Below are 21,932 nucleotides of genomic sequence, written 5' to 3' on the forward strand. Positions count from 1 at the left end.
CTAGAAGCCAGGCGTATGATATTCAGACAGCACTGGATTCAGAACTATGCAGACTAAGGTTAGTAGATGGTAGGCACGTCTATCTCTTGCAGCTGCAGGGTGCTTGACTCCAGTTAAACATCAATACTATATCAGGAGCTCTTATGCCATGACCGCCCCAACTCTCCCAGCCGAGGTGATCACCAGAACCCACCCAGAGCCCAGGCTCCGCCCCCGGGCCTCCATGGCCCCGCCCGCCGCCCACCCATCCAGCACCGCCCTTGTTGTCATGGTGATCTCCGACTCTCCAGGGTGTCCAGGAGTCTCTCTGCTGCCAGCCCCGCCCAGACTCCAGGCAGGCTCTCGTTGCTATGGTGATCGCCGGTGCAAGCTGGATGCTTGGACGCGCCGCTGCCAGTCCAACGCAGACCCCGCCCACGACGTCGACGATTCGGGTAGCTCGCAGGTCCCGCGTGGCTCTCGTTGCCGTGGTGATCGCCGCAGCTGGCTCAGGCGGACCAGGCCGCGCGGAGCCCCAGCTTTCACAGCCATCGCTGGTGAGTCCGCTCGCCCACTCTGTCCGACCCTCCCGGTCACCCACCCCCGTGCTGGCACACCCCGAGGCCAGGGCCGCGAGGGCACAGCGTCCGCGCCCACTTCCCGCCCCTATAACTTGAAAGCGGCCTGCGGCCCGGGGGCGTCCTCATTTCCGGAGCGCAAACTCTGGGCCAGGCCCGCGCTGGTTGGGGAGGAGAGCCAGGTCAGATGCGGGAAGACAACCGGACTCCGCCAGGGCCATCCAGCCCAGCCGGGAGAGGAGCCCGGACAGAAAAAGGAGACAGACGGGCTGTTGAGGAGGCTTGAGGAGTCAGAGCCCTGGTGAAGTGAGGGCTTTCAGGGAAAAGGCCTAGTTGGCTGAAAGTTAAGGCCCCCAGGCCCACCTAGAGCCTTCATCCTTTGCAGACTAGGAGCAGGAGACCCCTCCCCACTCTACTTCCACTGCCTGAGCTGTACCATGCCTCACAGCCCAGTAAGGTAAGCTCAGAGGGGAGCTCCTCCTTGGTAGACACCTGTCAAGGGGAGACCCAGGTCTTCTGACTCCCAGGCAGGGTGGGGCAGGCCTGGTTCCCCCATACCATGCTGCCTGCTCTATGCAGATTGAGAGAAATGGCCTCTGCCCCATATTCCTGACAGAGAGGGAAGCCTGGATCTGGTTTTATTTATAATTCTTGAGACAGGGTCTTACTCTATCACCCAGACTGGAGTGCAGTGGCACCTTCACGGTTCACTGTAGCCTTGACGTCCCAGGCTGAAGCATTCCTCCCACCTTCCTCCCAAGTAGCTGGGACTACAGGCACAGGCCACCATGCCCTGCTAATTTTTTTTTTTTTTTTTTAAGAGACTGAGGTCTTACTTCGTTGCCCAGGCTGGTCTCAACCTCCTGGGCCCAAGTGATCCTCCCACCTTGGCCTCCCAAAGTGCTGGGATTACAGGCATGAGCCACTGTACCCAGCCTGGATCTGATGAAAAGTTAGGTGGAAACTCGTGGGTGAATCCCCAGGTATTTGCACAGCTCCTTAACTGTCTTTCTCCTGGTTGGGTCCACAGGACTCTGGAAGAATGAGGTCCTCCCTGACACCTTTGGGGCCCCCTGTGAGCCGTGACCGTGTCATCGCCAGCTTCCCTAAGGTAGGGAGTCATTACATCTGCAGTGCTCTCCTGGCACTGCAGCCACATCAGCTCTCCCCACTCTACACTCATGCCTAGAAGTAAAGCAGGTGAATCAAGGAGGTCTGTCCATTGCCAGATTTACCTTGAGGAGCTGGGAGACTGGCCATTGACTGCCCAAGGTGGGACAGCAAGTTAATGGTGACACTGGGCAGCAATGTGGCCTGGAGGTTATAAGGGCTAGGATTTTGCAGCCAGACAGTCCTTGATGTGAGTCCTTCATTCTGATTCTGTCATTAAGCTGTGTGGCTGTGGGCAAACTACTCAACCTCTCAGAGTCACTGTTACATGGAGGTAATTCCTCTCATATTGGGTGCCTGACTCCTGGTATGCAGGAGCTCCCCTGCAGTCATGGTTGCTGTTGTTCTCATTATCACTGTTGTTATCAAAACAGCATTCCAGTTCCATGACCCCAAATCCAGGGCTCTCTCCCCTTGCCATTCTGCCTCTGTGAGCTTGCAAACTCACAGCTCTCTTGTGTCTGTATTAAAATCCAATATTAATTGCAGCAGGGAATACAAATTGAGTACAACCTCCACAGGGAGCAGTGGACAATATTTACCAATATGGCAGATGACCCTGCCCTCTGAGATCCAGCCATTTCGTTTCTCTTTTCTTTTTTTTTTAGAGACAGGGTCTTGCTCTGTCACCCAGGCTGGAGTGCAATGGTGCCATCATAATTCACTCCTCTAACTCCTGGGCTGAAGCAATCCTCCTGCCTCAGCCTCCTGAGTAGCTAGGACCACAGGCATGTGCTACCATGCCTGGCTAATTTTTAATTTTTTTTATAGAGACGAAGTCTTGCTATGTTGCCCAGGCTGGTCTTGAACCCCTGGCCTCAAGAAATCCTCCCACCCAGGCCTCTCAAAGCACTGGGATTATAGGTGTGAGCCACCACAACTGGCCTTGCTATTCCATTTCTAGGAATTTACTTGGCAGATATTCTGGCATGGGTTTACAATGTGCATAAGGTTAGGGGTTGGAGCAGTTTGTAAGAATAGAAGATAAGATACAAGGTAAATATCCTCGGAGAGGAGACTGGTTAAACAAGTAATGCTTCCTGGCACAGACATGAGGAAGAATGAGGCAACCTCTTCAGGAGCTGACATGCAACGAGAGCCAAAGTAAACCGTTAAGTAAAAATGCAGGGCATGGAACAGAGTGCAGTAGAGTCTGTGCAGCACACTCCCGTGTGTGAAAACAAGGAGAGGGAGAAATGTCTGATTGTTTATATATGCAGAAAATATTTCTGGCAGGATATATAAGCCCCTACTCTCAGTGGTTGTCTCTGTGGCTTAGGACAGGTGCAGAGGGAGAGATCCTCTCCATGGAATGGCCTTTTGCATCTCGGATTCTGCGGCCAAGCTGGTGAGAAGGAGGTGACTCTAGATAGGTCTTGGGTATTTGGAGTATATGGCCATTCCTCCTTCCCCCTTCTTTACCTTCCTCCCTAAGTTCCTTCTTCACACACCTACAGAGAAAGCCTTTGTGTCTCAGACCTGTGGACAATTCCCCATGGGTTTTCCATCTCAACAGAGGCTCAGGCAATTGTTCTCTCTGCAGAGCTTGACAGTGGTAACTAGGGATAACAGAGACTCGTCTTTCTTGAGTCAAAAGGAAGGAAAGTGTGATTGGCACAAAACAGTCCAGGTATCATGAGATGAAGAACCCCATTGGCAGAGCAGACGGTGAGGATCAGAGTTAAGGAGGGTTGCCTGACATCTCACAGCTGTGCCTGGTACCTCTGGGATTTGACCTGGCCGTGTCTGGCTCCAGAGCACCCTACCCCCGGGAAGCAGCTTAGGGAATCCGTCCTGGTTTCACAGGTGGCCTTCTCCCCTCCTGCCCATAATAGTCAGTGATCAAGGCCCCTGCTGGTCAAGTTCATCCTGCACCCCAGGGCCCTGAGAAATTCAGTCAGGTTGGGCAGGGTCCTCAGACTGCTTGCCAGGCAAGTCCTTCCCTTTACGCCATGTGCCTCAGTTTCCCTGTCTTTGAAATCAGCTCACACTTCTTACCCTGCAGCCTTCATTATCACAGTCTTCCAGCCATCCTTTAATGACCATTGTGTCTGGGCCAGTCCCCAGCTTAAAGCTGTCATGGAAGCTGACAGAAAGAAGCAGCCAGCTTGTTCACGGTAGCTGCTGCTCTTCTGCAGGAAGGTAGACTATCAGGCTAAGCTGCTCACCTGCATTATTCAGTTACTCCTCAAACGACCACATGAAAAGGTGCTATTATGAGCATCCCTGTTTAACATTTGAGGAAACTGGAGCTCGATAAGGTTCTGTAACTTGCCCTTTGCCAGTCTCCTTTCACCATCCCTGCTGCCTCAATCACAGCTGGAACTGAGAGGGCAGATGGGCCAGGCAGAGCCCGAATCCATGGCCAAGACACTGGGGCTGGGGGAGGGGAGCTGTGGATCCAAGCAGTGTTCAGAGGGACAGAGCAGGTGGCTGTGGCTGTGCACGGGTGGGGGGTGGGGGCAGGACCATTGCCATACACGGATCACACCAACAGCCTCAATGGTGTCCTTCTCCCCACACCCTTGCCACATTCTGTATTTAGCCTTGGCCAATCCAATGGCAAAAAATAATGGTCATCTTTAGTTTGTTTAATCTCATTTTTTTCTAATTACACACCAGGTGAGGGTGGGTGGGGTATGTGCAGTTTTTTCTGACCCTGAGGCCCATGCTCTTAAACCACTGCTTAGGTCTGCCTTCCAAGAAATGTGGATGACAGAAAGCACCTCCTAGGACATTTTCCAGGCACATGTATGCATGTTTTTAAAACAAAATGTCATCAGAGATTCATAGAAGGTATGGATTAGAGACAGGGTCTCACTCTGTCACCCAAGTTGGAGTGCAGTGGCATGATCATAGCTCACTGCAGCCTCTGTCTCTTAAGCTGAAGCGATCCTTCCACCTCAGCCTCCTCAGTATCTAGGACCACAGGCATGCACTACTGCACCTGGCTAATTGGATCTTGGAGGATCTTGGCACCAAAAGAGCTCCACTCATTTTGCCCTGAGAGGGCTGAGGCCCAGAACAGACAGAGGCCTGTCACATGCATGCAGCAAGGGGACTGCGGCTCCAGGTGAGACACAGATCTCCAAGTCCCTGCCTGGGCTTGCCCCTCTGGACTCACAAGGCCCCAGAGCCTCAAGGCTGAGGAAATAGAGGATACACATGACAGATGGGTCAGGGAAAGCTAATGACGCTGCCAGCTGTGAGGCCTAGGAAGGAAGACTGGGAAGATCATCTCCCCTCACTGCTTGGCTACGGGGACGGAGCCACAGCTTTGCAGGATGATGTGTCCGTCTGTCTGTCTCTTTGCAGTGGTACACGCCGGAAGCCTGTTTGCAGCTCAGGGAGCACTTCCACGGGCAGGTCAGCGCTGCCTGCCAACACAGGAACATGGGGACTGTCGGGTGAGCCTGCAGGGTGTGGGATGGGGGAGCAGGTGGCAGGAAGGAATGAGTGCATGAAGGCACGTGTGAAAGAATGAGCAAATGAAACACACACATGAGGCTGGTGCAGCCCTGTACAGGCCTGAAGATGACTGGGGTTTTCTTTTTTTTTTTCTTTTTTTGAGACGGAGTCTCGCTCTGTCGCCCAGGCTGGAGTGCAGTGGCACAATCTCAGTTCACTGCAAGCTCCGCCTCCCGGGTTCACGCCATTCTCCTGCCTCAGCTTCTCCGAGTAGCTGGGACTACAGGCGCTCGCCACCACGCCTGGCTAATTTTTTGTATTTTTAGTAGAGACGGGGTTTCACCGTGGTCTCGATCTCCTGACCTCGTGATCTGCCCCCCTCAGCCTCCCAAAGTGCTGGGATTACAAGCGTGAGCCACCGCGCCCAGCCTTCTTTTTTTTTTGAGATGGAGTCTCGCTCTGTCACCCAGGCTGGAGTGCAGTGGCACGATCTCAGCTCACTGCAAGCTCCGCCTCCCTGGTTCACACCATTCTCCTGCCTCAGCCTCCCGAGTAGCTGGGACTACAGGCGCCTGCCACCATGCCCGGCCGATTTTTTGTATTTTTAGTAGGATGGGGTTTCGCCATGTTGGCTAGGTTAGTCTCATACTCCTGGTCTCAAGTGATCTGCCCACCTTGGCCTCCCAAAGTGCTAGGATTACAGGCATGAGCCACTGTGCCCGGCCAGATGACTGGGGTTTTCATCTGGCTTCAGTTAACACACCTGCCATATGGAACAACTTTCCCTCTTCTAAGTCACGCAGGTGATATTTCGGCCTGAGGTCTTGGCACAAGTTCATTTCCTCTGTCTGGAATGTCTTTCCTAATCCCCTCGCTTCCCCTTCCCCTTCCCCTTCAGTTCTCAGCGTAAGTGTCAAGTCCTCTGGGAGCCTTCTCTGACCCCTCCACTACCCTTGTCCCTGGACTGGGGAGGGTACCCCTCCTGGGTGCTCTTGTGCCCCCAAGAACTTACCTCACAGAATTGCAGGCTGGATTCCTCACTAGACGTAGCCCAAGAGGGTGAGGGCTATGTCTATCCTGTTCCTGCCGCGGCAGCTCCTGCCACCACCAGCACAGGGATTGTGAAATAGTCATTCCTTTTAACAAATAGGTACAAGGGCCTGCTTTTGCCCCTCTTCCTTAGGAGCTCACAGTCTGCTCAGGGAGTTGGCTGAGCGCACAGGGGTCACACAGGTGTGATGAGGCTCCCAGAGAGCGCAGCTAGAGGTTCCCAAACTGCAGAGTGGGTGAGGCAGAGCTGAGATCAGAATGGCCAAGGCGGCCGTGGTGATAGGATGAGAGTAATGGCATCTGTTGGGGAATGCTGGTGCCATATCAAGTACTTCACGCAGGTGATCTCCCTGACCCCTTATGGCAGCACTGGAGGTGGAAACTGAGGATCAGAGGGCACCTGCTGCAAGACCTTGTCAGTACCTTTACTCATTCATAGGAGAAATGGAGTCAGAATGAAAGGGCCCTCTGGGAGCAGGGTAGACACAATCTCTGCTCTCACGGACCTGGTGAGGTGACACAGTGGTGCCCTCTTGCTATCTGCAGGCAGAGGAAGTGCCTGTCAGATATTTACCCAAGTTGGTTGCTGTGACCATTTGGCTCCTTTGGGATGAGCTGCAAAAACTATTAAAGTGTTGTCAACAGTCCTGGGAAGCTGGGACAATGGCACCTGTAGTCCCAGTTACTCAGGAGGCTGAGGTGGGAGGATCACTAGAGCCCAGGAGTTTGAGACTAGCCTGGCAACACAGCGAGACCCCGTCTCTAAAAAAAAAATAGTCCAAGAAACGCCTCTGCACAGAGTGTAGGACACACAGCGGGTGAGGGTGGCGGCTGCTCTTGGGGAACAGTGACCCGCAGAGAGCGCAAGAACCTCAGAGCCAATTCGCCTCAAGCCACAGCCCAGATGCATAGAGCCCGAGCCCTGTTCAGGGTGTGCCCCTTGGCCTGTCGGACCCTTACAGATATCTCTAAGTGAGCAGGGCACGTTGGTGTCATGGTCAGGGAGTGCCTGCTTGTAAGAGGCCAGAGCCCACACGGGCGCACAGCCCTGGGGGTGCCTAGGAGGGTGAGGGGCTGCCCATCCCTTGTGCCGGGTCTCCCTGCACGTGGACCCTGTGTCTGCACCCTCAGCACAGCTCCCCGACAGCATAGACGTGCCCACGGCTGTTGGTTGGTTACCACAGCCACACCCTGGCCTCCTGCCTCTGCCCCTCCACCTGTGACTTGGCCTCTTGTTATGCCCATTCCTAATTCTCAGGATGGGGACTTTGGCCAAATATGGTGAGGGGTGCAGCTCTAGGGGCAGCAGAGTCCCCAGCCTCTCCCATCTCCCCTCTGGGGACTGTGAAGGGGGAACACAGTGTCTCAGCAGGGTGGCCCATCCTGTGTCCAGGAGTGAGGGGTGTCTCACCAGCAGAGAGCTCAGGGAAGGAAGGGGCTGTGAGTGTCTGAAGACACCCTGGAAGGCATGCCCGAGGGCAACACGGCCATATTTCTCACAGGCTCAAACTCTCCAAGGTGGTGGTGGTTGGCGATCTCTACGTGGGGAAGACCAGCCTCATCCACAGGTACAAGGCTTCCTCTGCCCCGTTGGCCACCTCCCCCAGCACCAAGTTGTCATACCTTTGCCTGGGTGGCCCAGATAATATCAACATAATGGAAACCATGTGGCTTCCAGGAACTGCTGGGCCTCAGCCTGCTGGGAGCCAGATGAGAGGGGGTGCAAGAAATCAGGGAGATGGCAGGGCTGGGCAGACAGTGTGGCATCCCAGGAGCCTGGCGCTTGTCAGACTGTCCCCCTGGGGCCACGGGCTCTCCCATGCCCTCCCTGCAAATGGCTGCTCAGTTTCGCTCAGTTTCTAACTCGCAGCTTGCCTTCCAAGCTCCTGCAGCCTCCCTTTCCCCACATTGTCCTTGCTGGCTGCCCTGCCCACCCATGGCCTGCGTGGACCATCACTTCCTGATAGGAAGTGGACCTTATTTGCCTAAAGACTTTCAGTGTTACAAGTGAAGCTTCCGGGCACATTTCTGTGAGTACACCCCTGTGACGACTTTCTAATGCCCCACAGGTTTTGCAAGAATGTTTTTGATCGAGACTACAAGGCCACCATTGGGGTGGACTTTGAAATTGAGCACTTTGAGATTGCTGGGATTCCCTATAGCCTCCAGATGTAAGTCGCTGGTTCCCCCGTGGCTCGTGGGTGGCTTCCTACGGGCACTTGAGAAAGGATTTGGGGAGTTCCTTCACTGTGTCCGTGTCAAGGAGGACTGGTCTAGACAAGCAGAGCCTGGGGGTGTTGTGTGACACTCAGCTTCCCGGCTCCCAGAGCCCCCACACGCTCTGTCAGTCCCAAGTTGTCTCATTTTGGTCATTGGCTCTGGGGAAGGTGCTCACAGCCTGACCTGCCCACTTGCCCATGACCTCCCCAATCCCCACCCCACTCCTCTCGAGGCCCTGGCTCCAGTCCCTCCCTGACCTAGGCCTCCTGCGATCCCACTCACCAGGCCAGCAGGGTGGCCTCCCGCAGGTTGCTGCTGAGCTCTGAGCCTCTGTTCCCACCTGTAAAATGGGGTCAAATATAGTCCCTGCGTGCCAGGCTTGGACAAGGAGGGCTGAGATGGAGTCCACAGCACCCACATCCTTCCTCAGGTCTGAGGCACTCATCTTCCTCCTCACACTGCAGCCTTCACTCCCTCTCCCCTGCCTCACTTTCCTTCCAGTTCTGTCCTTTTTTTTTTTTTGAGACAGAGTCTTGCTCTGTCACCCAGGCTGGAGTGCAGTGGCACAATCTCGGCTCACTGCAACCTCCACTTCAAGCGATTCTCCTGCCTCAGCCTCCCAAGTAGGACAACAGGTGTGCGCCCCCACACCCAGCTAATTTATTTTTGTATTTTTAGTAGAGACGGAGTTTCACTATGTTGGCCAGGCTGATCTTGAACTCCTGACCTCAAGTGATCCACCCGCTTCAGCCTCCCAAAGTGCTGGGATTACAGGTGTGAGCCACCGTACCGGGCCCACTTCTGTTTGTCTTCCTTGCTAGGCCCTGGGAGTCTGACTCACGATGGCCTCCACTGGCCTCAGCCCTTCCCTCTGCCTTCCCTCTGAGTGGCCCAGGGCTTACCCTCTCCCACCCCAGCTGGGCAGCTTCCCTCTGCCCCGGCACCTGGAGAATGCTGCAGGCCTGCCTGGGCTCGGGCCCTCACCTCTACTCTCCTGTGAGACCCTTCCGTGCTCCCCCACGTGGCTGGCCCTGCCCCCCCATCTCCACTTGCCTGCTGGCATTCACCAAGCTCCTTCCTGGTGCCTGAGTTCGTTCCTCAATCCTCCATGCCCTGCCTGGACTGAGCCTTCAGATCCTGTGGATGTCAGCTCCTAACTCTGTCGAGATAGTGCCCCCTTCTCTCAGGACTTCCACAGCCCCAGCAAAGCCCTGGAGATGGAGGATAACAAATCTTGCCCAAGGGAGAGTACGGGTCAGTCAAGAGCAAAGGAGGCTGGGAGAACTCAGGGCTGCAGGACTGAGGGATCCAGAGAGCTGAGAAGAACAAAGGGCTGGTGGGGGTAGCCCAGGTGGAGCCGGGAAAGACTGGCTGGGGGCTGGGCTCACCTGTGTGAACACAGGCCATATCTCATTAGAGGGCCCTGGACAAAACAGGGACACTGTCCTGGCTCAGCCTCTTATTGTCTGACATTGAGGCCTTTGCCACCCTCCCCACGGGCTCATCTCTAGGCCACCACCATCAGCTCCTCCCCCAGAGTCTTCAGAAATGAAAGAAAATTTGAATGAATTAATGAAAGAATGAAGCCCAAACCTTCTGTGTCATGCTGGATCACTTGAAAAAAATTCAGACCATGACCAGGTGCGGTGGCTCACACCTGTAATCCCAGCACTTTGGGAGGCCAAGGCGGGTGGATCACCTGAGGTCAGGAGTTCAAGACCAGCCTGACCAATATGGAGAAACCCCATCTCTACTAAAAATACAAAATTAGCCAGGCACAGTGGTGCATGCCTGTAATCCCAGCTACTTGGGAGGCTGAGGCAAGAGAATTGCTTCAACCTGGGAGGCAGAGGTTGCAGTGAGCCGAGATCATGCCATTGCACTCTAGCCTGGGCAATAAGAGCGAAATTCCGCCTCAAAAAAAAAAAATAGAAAAAAAAGAAAAAATTCAGACCATCGATGTCTTGTTTGTGACTTGTCTACTTTGGAGTTTACTGAGGAAAGTTCAATTTTGATCTGTTGACCTTTAAAAGCGATGGATTGAGGAAGAATTTTCAGACTCAGCCCTGCATAGTGACTACCTGCCTTGTTCTACACCCAGGGTGGGTAGATCTCAGTAGGTCTCTTTCCCCACTTCTAGACTGTGCCCATGGAAGACATCATTAATCAATTGTTGTACTCTTTTTCATGGAGCCAGGGCTTAGCTTCTAATTTCTTCTCACTACTGTGCTCCAGAGAGCTGCAGCTAACTGCTCGGACCCACCTGTTGCTCCCCTGTTAGGTATCCCCAACCCCTACTTTGGGACCTGCAGTGCGGAAGGTGAAGCAATGCCCCAGTCACACCCATCACCCAACCAAGTGGCCCAGCCTGGAGCCCCAGTGCCATTCACAGAGCCTTCTCTACAAGTGGACTGCTCCATCTTCAGAGCGAGTCATGTCTTGGGCCATATGTTCCATTTTAATGTCTCAGTCAGAAGGGAGTGAGCTGCAACTCCATCCATCCAGGCAGCAGAACAACTAATGCCACACACCCCCCTCCACTAGGAATGAGAGAAGTCCACTGGGGGCACCCTAGGAAGGGATCATAAGGAGCTGGGGGTAGGGACAGCTGGCTCACAACAGGCACTTCCTGAAGCCCATGCAGCTGGCACAGGCCCTTAGGGTCTCCCACCCATGGTCCCATAACCTGTTGGCTCAAGACACTGTGACTGTGTAGCCTGACACCATTTCCCTTTCTTTCTCACCCACCTCACAGCTGGGACACAGCTGGGCAGGAGAAGTTCAAGTGCATCGCATCTGCCTACTACCGGGGTGCCCAGGGTGAGCAACATGCCACATCGGGACTCTCAACCACGTGCAGCAGCAGGGTCCCTGCTGGGCTCCACAGTGGGAATCCCGAGTTCTCTGCACAAGCACCAGTTTTTTGTCCTCCAAGACCCACTGAGAAAACACCCAGGCCACTGCTTGGGAACAGGGAAACTGCCTTCATCCCCAGGCCCTGCCTGACTTTGGCGATCACACCCTTTAAGGACCCTGTAGTAGTGGGTGCTGGCTTTAAGTCTCAGCCCCAGTTTCAGCTCATAAAGATGCTCAGAGATGAAAGTGCTTTTCCAGAGGCTCAGAGAAGGGCAGCACTGGACTCCAGGTGGAGGTGGGAGGAGTCTGGTCCTGTCTTAGCAGAGGGGGCTGGGCCAGGGAGGAGGAGTGAAACGGGGACCACCGGAGGACTGCCAGGTCCCAGGTGGGGGCTAGCAGGGCCGGGTGCCCACCACTTCCATGACCAAGGGCAGCCAGGTGGTGCTGGGCAGGGCTCACCGTCAGTAGGGGGTGGCAGCATAAGCTCCCGACGCCTACCCCACCTTCCCAGGAAGAAGACAGAAATGGATTTCAGTGGGAGATGTGAGAGAACCTCAAAAGTATCCAAAACCAGACTCAAATTATAAGGCACCGTTATGTCTACTCGGTAGTGGTGAAAAAGTTACAATATTTTCTTTTAGACTTAAAATAAGCAAAAATAGGAAACAAACCAGGCAGCCCTCAGCCGTGGGTTGGAGCTCCAGCCCTGCCCTGGCCGTATGGCCTTCTGCACCCTTCGCCTCTTCAGGCCTCTCTTCTCCAGAGGATGCTTCTCCCCTGGGAATAAGAGGAGCGAGGCGCCTGGCCCACCTCTACACATGGCAGCCTGGCTGCCGTCATCCCTATCCGCAGTTTCCCCCTTCCTTTCTCTTCCCATCTAACTTGGGAGGGGCGCGGGTCTCCCTGTAGCCTTCAGCCAAGGTGCAGAGGAAGCCCCTGTCCGGCCCTGGTCACACCCCTGGGGGCAGTAGAGAGCATTTGCCTGGAATGTCCTCCACATGGGGCTCACCCTCAGGACCCCAACAGGCCCGGGGTGCGGCCAGTGATGAGAGGAGCTGAGGGCCTGGGCTGCATCTCCCGGTTTTCTGCCCACTGGCTCCCCGGAAGTTGTTTTGCTAAAGCGGGTTGTTGCTAACCATTACTTACTGCCGTAGCTGCTGTTGGTTGAAAGTTGGCCCTGGACTAACAGCTTTTTTTTTTTTTTTTTTTTTGAGCCGGAGTCTCGCTTTATCGCCCAGACTGGAGTGCAGTGGCGCGATTTCGGCTCACTGCAAGCTCCGCCTCCTGCATTCACGCCATTCTCCTGCCTCAGCCTCCCGAGTAGCTGGGACTACAGGTGCCCGCTACCACACCCGGCTAATTTTTATTTTTTTTTGTATTTTTAGTAGAGACGGGGTTTCACTGTGTTAGCCAGGATGGTCTTGATCTCCTGACTTTGTGATCCACCCGCCTCAGCCTCCCAAGTGCTGGGATTACAGGCGTGAGCCACAGCACCTGGCTAACAGCTTTTTAAAACAGCTGCTCTTGTTTAATCCTCACAGCAATCCTGAGAGCTACAGGTCTTGTCCTCACCATTTTACAGGTGGGAAAACTGAGGCTCTCAGCAGTTAAGGCCCTCACCTGAGCTCCCTTAGCTGTAAGTGGCAGAGGGTGTCTGACGCTAAAGCCCACGCGCTCGCTTCACGCCCTCCTTGTTCTGCCTCCCTGGATCCCACACTGAGGCTGGGCTGCCGGGTGCAGGCTGGAGGGTCCTGGTGGGGGACAGCCATGGGGTGTTTCCTCCTCAGCCTTCATTGTAGGAGGTTCCGGTGCTGAGTGCCTGGTGGGGGGCTGCCCTGGCAGTTCCTTGGGAGCTGGGCACCTCCTGGGGAGCCCCCTTGCTCACCTCGCCTGGCACTGATTGGCTGTTGGCTTTTTCCGGGTGTCCAGTGATCATCACGGCCTTTGACCTCACTGACGTGCAGACCCTGGAGCATACCAGGTAAGTCTGGGCTCTGTGGCCCCTGCAGTCTCCCTGGGCTCAGGAAGCTGCCTGGAAGGGCTCCCAGACCCCAGCCAGTGGACCCTGACCCCATGGTGGGTGTGAGTGACCGGGGCCCCTTGTCAGAACCAGCTGTCCACGGACTGCTTACTGTCCAGCTGCCTTTATCCCTCGAGATTTGTTCCCATTTATTCTGGAGGAGCCAGCACATGAGTGTGAGCCCAGCACAGCCACCCCCAGGCACGTGCTCAGAGGGGCCCCAGCCTGCTTTAATACGCTGCCTTTGCCATGTTGCAAGTCCAGATACTTTTTGAATGAGGTGCCCCACGTGTTCAGTTCACTCTGGGCCCTGAAAACTGTATAGCCAGTCTTTGAAGGGACATGAATTTGGCACTTGCAGTCTTGAGAAGAGAGAATTAGCAATGTGACCCATTCGAGAGGCTATCCTACTTCTGCTGGGAATCGGCCAGCTACTAGAGCAAAGCCCTCTCGCCTTACCTTGGTCTGGGGCATTCACACCCAGCATCCTCCAAACCCCGAGAGGGAGGCGGGGGTGATGGTTCTAGTTGATAAACGTGCAGGACTCACGCAAGGTCTCACTGGGAGAGGCCAGAGGTGGGGCCAGGAGGGGTCTTCACCACCTCCAGCCAGTGCTCTGGTATTCCCACCCCTTTGGGTCCATCCAGCGCCCTTCTGGCTGGAGGTGCAGCATCCTGCTCAGCCACCGTGAGCCAGGAAGCCTCGTCCCTCCCAGCCCAGCACCCCAGCCCTGGGGAGGTCCCAAGTGTGCCCTCTGACCCTATTTGGGGTGGGAGGATGGGTGAATCTCTCAGCCTCTCTCCCTTGCACTCCAGGCAGTGGTTGGAGGATGCTCTGAGGGAGAACGAGGCAGGCTCCTGCTTCATCTTCCTCGTGGGAACCAAGAAGGACCTTCTGGTGAGCAGAGTAGCACTGGAGGTCTGGGTGGCCCTCGGGAAAATGCCTCCCCTTGCAGCCCTCACTGGAGGAGCGGTGGGGAGGGAGGGAGGCAGCACAGTGGGAAGCAGGCAGCTGCCTATCCCCCTGGGCCTCCCTGCAGGAGAGCCCGGGATGCTGGGTCAACAAAGGCTGTTTCTCCCAGTCAGGGGCCGCGTGTGAGCAGGCTGAAGCAGAGGCTGTGCACCTGGCCAAGGAGATGCAGGCCGAGTACTGGTCGGTGTCGGCCAAGACCGGTGAGTGGGCCAGGGCTGTCGCCATGGTGGGGCAGAGCCCTGCTCTCGGGCCAGTCCCGTGGGGCCTGCCATGCAGCGTTTCCCTCTGCAGCCAGCTGTCTATTCCCTCTGTGGCCCTGGTGCACACTGGCATCACAGCCCTGCTGTGCTGGTGCCTGGCAGCACCTTTCATTGCCTAAGAGGAGCTGCGTCATCTCTAGAAGGAGGCTGGGAGGCCTGCCCCATGGATGGGGGAATAGTGACCCCAACCCTGTGTCATGCCGTGCTGGCCTGTTCTCCAAGGCAACCCCATAACTACTCATGAGGCAGGTTCCATTTTATTCCTGTGAAGTAACTTCCAGGGCCACAGGGTGGCAGGGCCAGGATCCAAACACACCCTCACCTGTAACCACTGCACTGTCCCTGCCCCCGGCATGTGACATCACCTGGCATAGAGAAGGGCCCAGTGACAGGAGCTCCCACCCCTTCCCAGTATCACTGTGGCTCACAGACCCCAGCTTTCACTGAACCCACTCCCCACCGGGTCTACCCCTGGCCATACTGGGCCCCCAGCCCAAGGCAAGATGCCCAGCATCTTTGAGCTTCCGTCTCTTCATCTGGGAAGCAGGTGATGCCATCCATCTCCCTTTTTTGTGAAAAAACGTTTTAAATTACAAAAGCCATGTGTATTTACTGAGGAAAACAGAAAATCCAAAGACACAAAGAGCAGATGGAAAACACAGGTTGTTAGGGGGAAAAAATGAAGTCACACACAGGGCCTGGCACATAATAGGCCCCCAAGGCTCTGGGGACTCAGCAATTGGGCCCAGTAGTCTTTACCCTGTGTAAGAGGGGACAGCAGCTATCTAGTCGGAGACTGGGTGAGTACTGAGGGTTGGCGTCACAAGTAGAAGCGCCACTTCCAGCCCAGCGCAAACAACTGGCAGTGCCTTCCACTGCTCCTTCCCAACAGTGAGAACTGCTCTGTGAGAACCCTTCCTCCTTTATCAGAGTAACAGTGAGTTCACCAACAGCTTGCTATGGACCAAGCAGGACTGCCCTACGTGGTTGTGCAGGTTGCTGGCTGCACAAGGGCAGTGTGTGTGTTAAGGGCTGGAAACGGGCCTGCTCTCTGATGGGCAGCCACCTCTACCTGGAGGAGGATGCATAAAGGCTCCATGTGGGGGCTGACAGCATATCAATCCTCACAGCCCCACTGGACAGGTATGGAAAGTGACAGGAGGACAGGCACACATCTGTCCTGAGTTCCACATCTTCCAACACTTGGGCCATAGTAGCATCTGATTGGAAGAGAAGATGCTGGGAAGCAAAGGCTCAGAAGTTTGACGGAGTGGCCCAAGCAGGCAGTGGGGTGGGAGTGGGGAGGCTGGAGCCAGGTGGGAGGCCAGGCCGGTGGACCTTGCCCCTGGCACTGTGCTGCCTGCGTGAGTGGGTGGGGCTGTGCCCTCCTGGGGTCACTGTTACTGTCAGGGTGCTCTAGAAAGGGCTACATGCCAACCTGAGGGTGGGCTGGCCTGGCTTTCACACCCAGATGCATTAAGGGGCAAGGAGAAACACTGATGAGGTCCCGGCTGTCTTCTGGGCCCACAGGCGAGAACGTGAAGGCATTCTTCAGCCGCGTAGCTGCCCTGGCATTCGAGCAGTCGGTGCTGCAGGACCTGGAGAGGCGGAGCAGTGCCCGGCTCCAGGTCGGTGAGGGAGACCTAATCCGTGAGTATAGGTGTGGCTGGGTTGGGCTGGGGAGCAGGCTGGAGGCCTAAAATCCACATGCGCCATCCTCTTGTCTCCCAAGACTTGCCATTTCCTGAACTTGTGGCCCTCTCCTGTTCTTTGACCCTCCTCTCGGGGCATCACTGCAGCCTCAGGCCTGTAGCCCCCCTGATTCCACCTGCCAGGTCAGAGACCCTCCCTAGCCCTCCCTGTTCTCCTGACACATGGACCTCATGGGGATCCATGAGGTCCTCATAGCCCAGGCTGGGCGTCCCAGGCTCTGCAGATGTGTCCTGGCCCCGGCTCTCCCAGTCTGCACCTTTGTCCACTCTGTTCCAGTGCCTGGAATGCCCTCAGCCTCTTGGCTTGTGTCATGTCATTCAGGCCTTGAACAGCAGGCCCAGGAGCTTCAGCTCACAGCTCTGACTGTCAGGGCCGGCATCCCCTGCCCAGTGTCAGCTACAGGATTCTTGGTTGATGCTAAATTACTTCTCCCCTCCTTACAGAAATGGAAGGCAGTCCGCCTGAGACCCAGGAGAGCAAGAGGCCCTCCAGCCTGGGCTGCTGCTAGCTGGGGCCTGCGTGGAAGGCCTGCGCTCCCTGCACGCACACGGACAGGAACTTCCGTGACTGCGGAGTGGAGACTGGAGCCCAGGCTCTGCAGCATGTTGCCCTCAAGCTGTAGGCCCGTGTTCCAGTCCTTCCACCCACCCACCAGGCTCAGCTCCAGGGCACAGTCACTTCTCTGTTGCAGGTTGGGCGCTAGAAAAGGCCCCCACTGGCTGCCTGGGAGCCCCACACCACTGGGCCAGTGTAGGCACTGTGGTGATCCCCTGAAAGGCCAGTCCATTTGCAGGGTCATCAGACAGTCACCTTTGGCCTCAAGAGGCCTCAGAACTGCAAACTCCTGTGCCGGTCTATACCCCTCGGCCATGGCCCACATCAGCAGTCAACCCTGCACTCTTTCCCAGCGATTTTGGATGTGTCCCCCAGGATTCATCACAGTGTTCCAGGCGACTTGGACTTGTCACAGTCAGCACCTGAGGGAGAGGCCACCTGCCATTCCCCCTGGGAGTTTTCTGTTGTCAGCAGGACTACAATTCTGGGTCTCAGAGCTTCAGGCCTCACTATCCTTCTGCCCCAGATGCTCAAGGTTCCTGGGCAGACCAGCACCTCTGGAGGACAATGGACAAAAGGTCTGTTAGACCTGTTCTGGCTGAAGGGTTGTCTCTGGCACCTCTGAGATCGCTAGGTCCTGCCCTCCTGGTCAGCAGGCCAGGATGTGCAGAACAACCACTCAGGCCTTTCTGGCCCACCTGGACAGTGCATTTGCCTGTGTGTTGCGGGAGGAAGGCTGCACAGCTGCCCTAGGGTAACTCACTCTGCAGCCCTTGAACGTGTCACTGCCCTCCTCTGGCACTCATGCTGGGCCTGTGCCCACTGCTGCCTCTCCATGCCTCTCTCATTGGCCTACACATCTCTTAGGACCTTTGTAATGGTGTCCATGCATCTTTGGAGGACTTCGGAGGCCCTGCCAAGTCTAGCATGTTCCTGTCTCCAACACCGCCTCCTGCACACGCAGAGCAGGCAGAAATACCCCACACATTCCCCAGCCTCTGCCCAGTATGCTCATCCATGGGGTCTTCTCACTGCTATGAACCAGCCCCACAGTCCCAGGCTCCTGTTGCCTGGCTATGCCCACTCATCCCACCCATCTCATGGTGTTGCTTCCTGTAGATGGTGAGCACCTTGCGGGCAGCCTTCTGATCAGTGCCATTCTCCTAGGGCCTGGCACACTGCAGCTGCCCTGTAAATGTTCAGCTCAGTGATTGCCAAGTACCAGTTAGGGAAGAACACTGGCATATTTTTCTATTCATTCCCCCTTCATATTTTTTGTACTTTTTTATATAAATGACTTTTTTTTTTTTTTTTTTGCGATGGAGTTTCACCCTTGTTGCCCAGGCTGGAGTGCAATGGTGTGCGTGATCTTGGCTCACTGCAACCTCTGCCTCCCAGGTTCAAGCGATTCTCCTGCCTCATCCTCCCAAGTAGCTGGGATTACAGGCATGTACCACCACGCCCGGCTAATTTTGTATTTTTAGTAGAGATGGGGTTTCACTATGTTGGTCAGGCTGCTCTCCTGACCTCAGGTGACCTGCCCACCTCAGTCTCGCAAAGCACTGGGATTACAAGGGTGAGCCACTGCACCCGGCCGTAAATTATTCATTTTTATTTATTTTTTTGGGGGGCAGGGGGGATGGAGTCTCTCTGTCGCCCAGGCTGGAGTGCAATGGCACGATCTCAGCTCACTGCAAGCTCCCCCTTCCGGGTTCATGCCATTCTCCTGCCTCAGCCTCCCGAGTAGCTGGGACTACAGGCAGGTACGACCACGCCCAGCTAATTTTTTATATTTTTAGTAGAGACAGGTTTCACCGTGTTAGCCAGGATGGTCTCGATGATCTGACCTCGTGATCTGCCCGCCTCGGCCTCCCAAAGTGCTGGGATTACAGGCGTGAGCCACCGCATCCAGCCTCCATAAATGACTTTTAAAGGGGTTGTACGTTTAGTGTGAACAAAGACAGTACAAAGCATATAAAATACAAGGTGGAAGCCCCCCCGCCACATTGGCTGCACCCCTGAAGTGTCTCCAGCAGAAGACAGAGATGAATGGAAGGACATACAGACGGACAGAGAGCAGGAAAGACCGTTAGCTCTGCTAACAGTCGAGACTATTCCTTCTGGACTCTGCGCCTTTGCCTGCACAGCCAGTGTTGATGGCTTGTTTGTTGTTTTCACCAGAGTGAGCTCCTTCTGGACATACTGCCTGGCAGCCTGCCTTCCTAGGGAGCTGGCGCCAAGCCCTCTCCCTGATGGCACACGAGAAGCCTCCTTCCTGTAGCAGCGCCCAGTTTTCCTTCACGTGAATGGATTGTAGTTCATTTGACCCTCCCCATCCACGGGCCATCCGGCTTGTGTCCAGCTTTTAGCTCTTACCAATGGTGCTGCAATGGCCATTCTTGCAGTTATAGCTTTGCGTACTCAGGAAGGCCCTTCTCCGGACTGTGGCCCCCAGCCTGGTCCACTAAGTGCAGCCTGTGGTCGGGCAGACAGCACTGGGGTCCATTAGGAAGACCGGGTTTGCTGGGCATAAGCTTCACAGGATGGGAGAACCTGCCCATGGTGGACTATCGTTCTCCACAGCTCCCTTCCCTTGCCCCTTCGGGCCTCCAGGATGTGTTTGCAGGGGTGGGTGTGGTGTCCAGCTGTTACCAGCTTCTGAGCTAGAGCTGCACTGCCTCACGTATACCCCCACCTCTGTAAATGGTCCTTGATTAAATCCTCCTCCTATTACCTCCTGCAATGTGCCAGCTGATTCCCGCACACTCTGACTGACACAGTTGTGGCCTCTCCAACTTTGATATTTGGCCTGGGAGGACAGAAGACTAAGGTCGCCAGGAAAACGCAAGGGGCTCAGTTGACCCCCCACCCCAAGCTGATGCAGCATCTTCTCGGTCAGAATTGCTTCAGAGTGGTTTGCGCACCCTCACTTTGATGATTTAATGAAGACATTTCCTTCATTCCCGGCATCAGGTAGTAAGTTTCCTGGGCAGAGGCACTTTCTGTTGGTCTGGTCCTGCGGGCCCAGGCAGGCAGCCCCCTGCAGCCAAGGCATGGCAATGACCACAGTGACCACATCCAAGTGCTGCCGAAACGCCTTTTTCCTCTTCCCTGGACCCTTTGCTGCTTTCTGTCCGTCTGTGTGTCCTTCTATTCATCTGTCTCTTCTGCTGGAGACACGTACCTGAAGCAGGTCCTCTCCTGTCACTTCCTGGCTCCCCAGGGCTAGGTCCCAAGGTGCTCTCGCTCTGGCATTCAAGGCTCCTGACCACCCAGCCCACCCCACCCCCACAGGCCCCTGTGCTCCAGTTTCATCCCTGGTCACAATGCAGTCTTTGCAGATGCCAGGCCCCTCTTCTGTGCCCAACAGCTGGGACACCCCCACTCCCAGAGAGGCCTTTGTGGGCACCCCCACAGCTCTCGCAGCACTTGATACCTTGAGTGTGATTGGTCACATCTGGGCTTTCTCCTCCACCCATCTGTGGAACCCCAAGGGCCAGGACAGTGACCTCATCACCTCTACTGTCTCCCCTAGCACCTCTGGGAGGAAGGGCCCACAGTAGGTGCTCAATAGATGTGTAAAGAAGGCAGGGAAGCAAGAAGGTTGCTCAAACAAGACCATGTTCCCAGCAGACAGATTGCACTCTGACCCAAGATGCCACCACACGAAACTTGGACCTGCCTGGGGAACAGTCCTGTGCTTGGCTCTCCTTGGTGGCCAGGGACAGTTGTGCCTCATCCCTCACTTGCAAACCCAGTCCTGTCTGACCCAGAGACCCTCACAGGGCATCAGCCAGTGAAGGCGGTTTGGGACTGGAGGATATGTTCTGATCTTGGGAAGAGCTTGGTAGGAGCCAGCCACAGAAAGTTTCAGGGCAGAACTGAACAGGTCTCGGGAAGGACACTTCATGCCAGCTAGAGAGGCTCTGGGCACAGGAAAGAATTGGACTTGGGGCAGAAAAACGTTTGTGCTATTTAGTACTATGTAACAAATCACTCCAAAACTTCATTGCTTAAAGCAACAAGCATGTATTATTTCTCATGATTCTATGATTTGACCAGCTATTTTCTGCTCCCTGCTTGGTGGCTGGGCCACTAGGATGACTCTCCCAGAGTCCAAAATGGCCTCCCTCATATGAGTGGTAGGTGGTGTGGCTCAGCCTGAATGCTTGGCAGGGCCTTGCCACATGGCAGCTTGGGCTTCCTCACAGTGTGGTGGCTGGTTTCTAAGAAGGACTGTTTCCAGGCCGGGCACAGTGGCTCACGCCTGTAATCCCAGCACTTTGGGAGGCCAAGGCGGGCCGATCACAAGGTCAGGAGATAGACACCATCCTGGCTAACACAGTGAAACCCTGTCTCTACTAAAAATACAAAAAAATTAGTCAGGCATGGTGGCACGCGCCTGTAGTCCCAGCTCCTTGGGAGGCTGAGGCAGGAGAATCACTTGAACCTGGGAGGTGGAAGTTGCAGTGAGCTGAGATCGCGCCACTGCATTCCAGCCTGGGTGACGGAGTGAGACTCTGTCTTTAAAAAACAAAAAAAAAACAAAAAAAAAACAGAAGGAGTGTTTCCAGAGACAAGCCCCAATGTATAAGTGCTTATCAAGCCTCTGTTTGCATCACACTTGCTATATTTGGCCAAAATGGGGCATTTTGGGCAAATGTCCAAAGCCCAGAGTCAGTGTGGGAGGGGACTTCATAAGGGTGTGAAGAACTGGAGGTGTGATGCATTGGGGGCCAATATGGGGGGGGTGCAATACAGGGAACTAAGGGAGAGAGTGAGAAGATGAAGGGCTGTGTCCCAGTGTCTGCTCCTTTTTTGTCCTGAGGCAAGGCAAGGGCTTTCTCCCTATGCAACAGCTCCTTACCCTGACCTTTGCCAATGAACTCAGCATAGAGGTGCTTCCTCAAGAAAGCCTGCTTTGGCCTCTCCAGCTGGGTCAGGTTGCCCTTGATCCCTATCCTGGTTTCTTTTGAGGCATCCTGATTTATAATTCCCTTACCGTCCTAGTGGCCTTGGTGGCCTGCCTTGTTCACTGCTGCGTCCCCAGCACCAGCCTACTAAGTAAGCCTCAGAATGAGTGCCTGGCTAGTCTCACAGTGCAGCCTCACACGATGTTGTTAACAACTGGTGCTCTACACCTTGGATCCC

At 55.2% G+C, this 21,932-nt stretch overlaps 1 protein-coding gene across 5 annotated transcripts; it reads left to right on the forward strand.

The window, feature by feature from the left end:
* The first annotated feature begins 350 nt into the window (after window positions 1-350).
* RAB36 (RAB36, member RAS oncogene family) lies at window positions 351-20,806 on the forward strand. Of its 5 annotated transcripts, XM_058431359.1 has the most exons (12): window positions 351-536; window positions 943-1,014; window positions 1,588-1,668; window positions 5,043-5,134; window positions 7,688-7,753; window positions 8,255-8,356; window positions 11,161-11,225; window positions 13,191-13,242; window positions 14,097-14,178; window positions 14,363-14,453; window positions 16,044-16,163; window positions 16,670-20,806. In XM_058431359.1, the coding sequence occupies exons 1-12, from the start codon at window positions 351-353 to the stop codon at window positions 16,732-16,734; spliced, it is 1,074 nt and encodes a 357-aa protein (XP_058287342.1). In that variant the 3' UTR covers window positions 16,735-20,806. The 5 variants fall into 5 exon arrangements, with proteins under 5 accessions (XP_058287342.1, XP_031995311.1, XP_058287341.1 ...); XM_032139420.2 differs by lacking the exon at window positions 943-1,014; XM_058431358.1 differs by lacking the exons at window positions 943-1,014; window positions 13,191-13,242; window positions 14,097-14,178; ... (1 more) ...; window positions 16,044-16,163; window positions 16,670-20,806 and adding an exon at window positions 3,007-3,086 and having other exon boundaries at window positions 11,161-11,495.
* Window positions 20,807-21,932: the final 1,126 nt, after the last annotated feature.

Source organism: Hylobates moloch, unplaced genomic scaffold (assembly GCF_009828535.3).
Source record: "Hylobates moloch isolate HMO894 unplaced genomic scaffold, HMol_V3 SCAFFOLD_19, whole genome shotgun sequence".
Lineage (NCBI taxonomy): Eukaryota > Metazoa > Chordata > Mammalia > Primates > Hylobatidae > Hylobates > Hylobates moloch.